At 57.8% G+C, this 2017-nt stretch overlaps 1 protein-coding gene across 1 annotated transcript; it reads left to right on the top strand.

The window, feature by feature from the left end:
* Positions 1–312: 312 nt before the first annotated feature.
* On the top strand, positions 313–1515 carry LOC139916562 (relaxin-3 receptor 1-like). Its single transcript, XM_071905484.1, has one exon. The coding sequence runs from the start codon at positions 313–315 to the stop codon at positions 1513–1515; it is 1203 nt and encodes a 400-aa protein (XP_071761585.1).
* Positions 1516–2017: the final 502 nt, after the last annotated feature.

The raw sequence follows: 2017 nt of genomic DNA, 5'->3' as shown, positions 1-2017 counted from the left end.
TGTTTTCTAATAGAAGAAAACACTCCTGCTGCTGGGAGGCGCGTGCTGCATGAGACAGAAACACTGCAGTATAAAACCTTCAGTCTGGTTCACTGGCCTGTAACCCAAACCCTCCTCTGTACTTCAGTCTAATGACACGCCAGCCTGCCTCGGGGACGCGCCTCGTCGGGCACCAGCACATAAAGTGAGCGGCGCGCACACGAGACTCAGTAGTAACCAGTAAGCAGAGGCGGGAGAGCAGCTGTTCGGAGAGGAAACACCGGGATACTATGAACAGCTGACCGCTCCGGGAGCCTCTGTTCCCCGGCGCAGATGCGCCCGGCGGTCCTCGGGTCGGGTTCGGTACCGGAGACGATGGCAGAGCTGTGGAACCACACCACCTCCTCCTGGAACCGGTCCGCCCCGGGCCACAACCGCTTCAGCAGCCTGGACGACATCGACGTGCCGGCGGACGGCGCACCGACGCTGCGCATCCTCATCTCCATCGTCTATTCGGTGGTTTGCGCCGCCGGTCTGGTCGGGAACCTGCTGGTCTTCTTCCTGATGAAGGTCCGGCGCGGGAGGAGGAAGAGGTCCAGCATCAACCTGTTCATCCTCAACCTGGCGGTCACGGACTTCCAGTTCGTCCTGACGCTGCCGTTCTGGGCGGTGGACATGGCGCTGGACTTCAGCTGGCCGTTTGGAGACGCGATGTGTAAGATCATCCTGTCGGTGACGGTGATGAACATGTACGCCAGCGTGTTCTTCCTCACCGCCATGAGCGTCACCCGGTACTGGTCGGTGGCCTCGGCGCTGAAGGACCGGACCAGGCGGCGCGTGTGCCCGGTGCGGTGGGTGATCGCCGGGCTCTGGGTCTCCGCCACCGCGGCGTCCGCGCCCACCGCCGTCTTCTCCACGGTGCGGAGCGTCGCGGGGGAGAAGCTCTGCCTGCTCGGCTTCCCGGACGGCCAGTCGTGGCTCGCGCTGTACCACCTGCAGAAGATCCTGCTGGCCTTCGTGCTGCCCATGCTCGTCGTGTCGGTCTGCTACCTGCTGCTGCTGCGCTTCGTGCGCCTGAAGAGCATGAACAACAACCAGGTGAAGCGCCGCTCCCGCGTCACGCGCTCCGTCACCATCGTGGTTCTGTCCTTCTTCCTGTGCTGGATGCCGAACCACGCGATCACCTTCTGGGGCGTTTTGGTGAAATTCAACGTGGTGAACTGGGACAAGTCCTACTACATGGTCCACACCTACGTGTTCCCGGTGACCGTGTGCCTCGCGCACACCAACAGCTGCCTGAACCCGGTGCTGTACTGCCTGATGCGCAGGGAGTTCAGGAAGATGATGAAGGATTTGTTCTGGAGGATTTCCTCGCCCGCCGGGACGAACTCGTGCCCGCTGCGGCCGTTCTCCGGGACGATGCGAGCGGAGCAGGACGACACGCAGATCGTTATTCCCTTGAATAACTTGGAAACGGAGAATTACCGACTGTCCGTTTTAAACGAGCAGTGCGACACAGACGCGCTGCAGAGGTAAAACTCTCTGAACCAGCTGATATCAACTTTCTGTTGGAACAGAATCCTTTACTGGAGGAACCGGATCTGAACTGGATTTCTGATCTGATCTGATCAGATTGTATCGATCACCAAACTGTCAGCTGAGAGGAATTCTGGTCTGAAGCTCCTGATGGGATCTTCATCTTTTAAATATGACTTCCATGTAAATATCTGGTGATTTTTCTCGGTCTTTACTCTCCATTCAAATACGAAACAGTAAAAGATCAAATCTGGACTCGCTGCGTTTGGAGACGCCAGACTTCTCCAAACCCAACCGAGAACTGGAGCCAGGCCCCCGGACTCAAACCAGACCCGCGACCTGTGGAGCCAGGTATGTCTCCACTATATGCTACACACATATGTGTGTAGGCCTGTATTCACATCCAAGCTGAAGACATTTGCGCGTAAATTGCGCGCCTGGACGCGCGGCGCCAAACCATCCAGCTGTTTCTGTTTCATCTGAGTTGAACTAGAATTTGCTT

Source organism: Centroberyx gerrardi, chromosome 4 (genome assembly GCF_048128805.1).
Source record: "Centroberyx gerrardi isolate f3 chromosome 4, fCenGer3.hap1.cur.20231027, whole genome shotgun sequence".
In the NCBI taxonomy this organism is placed as follows: Eukaryota; Metazoa; Chordata; class Actinopteri; order Beryciformes; family Berycidae; genus Centroberyx; species Centroberyx gerrardi.
Note: the sequence above shows the minus strand (reverse complement) of the source record. Positions and strands in the feature narration are given on the sequence as shown.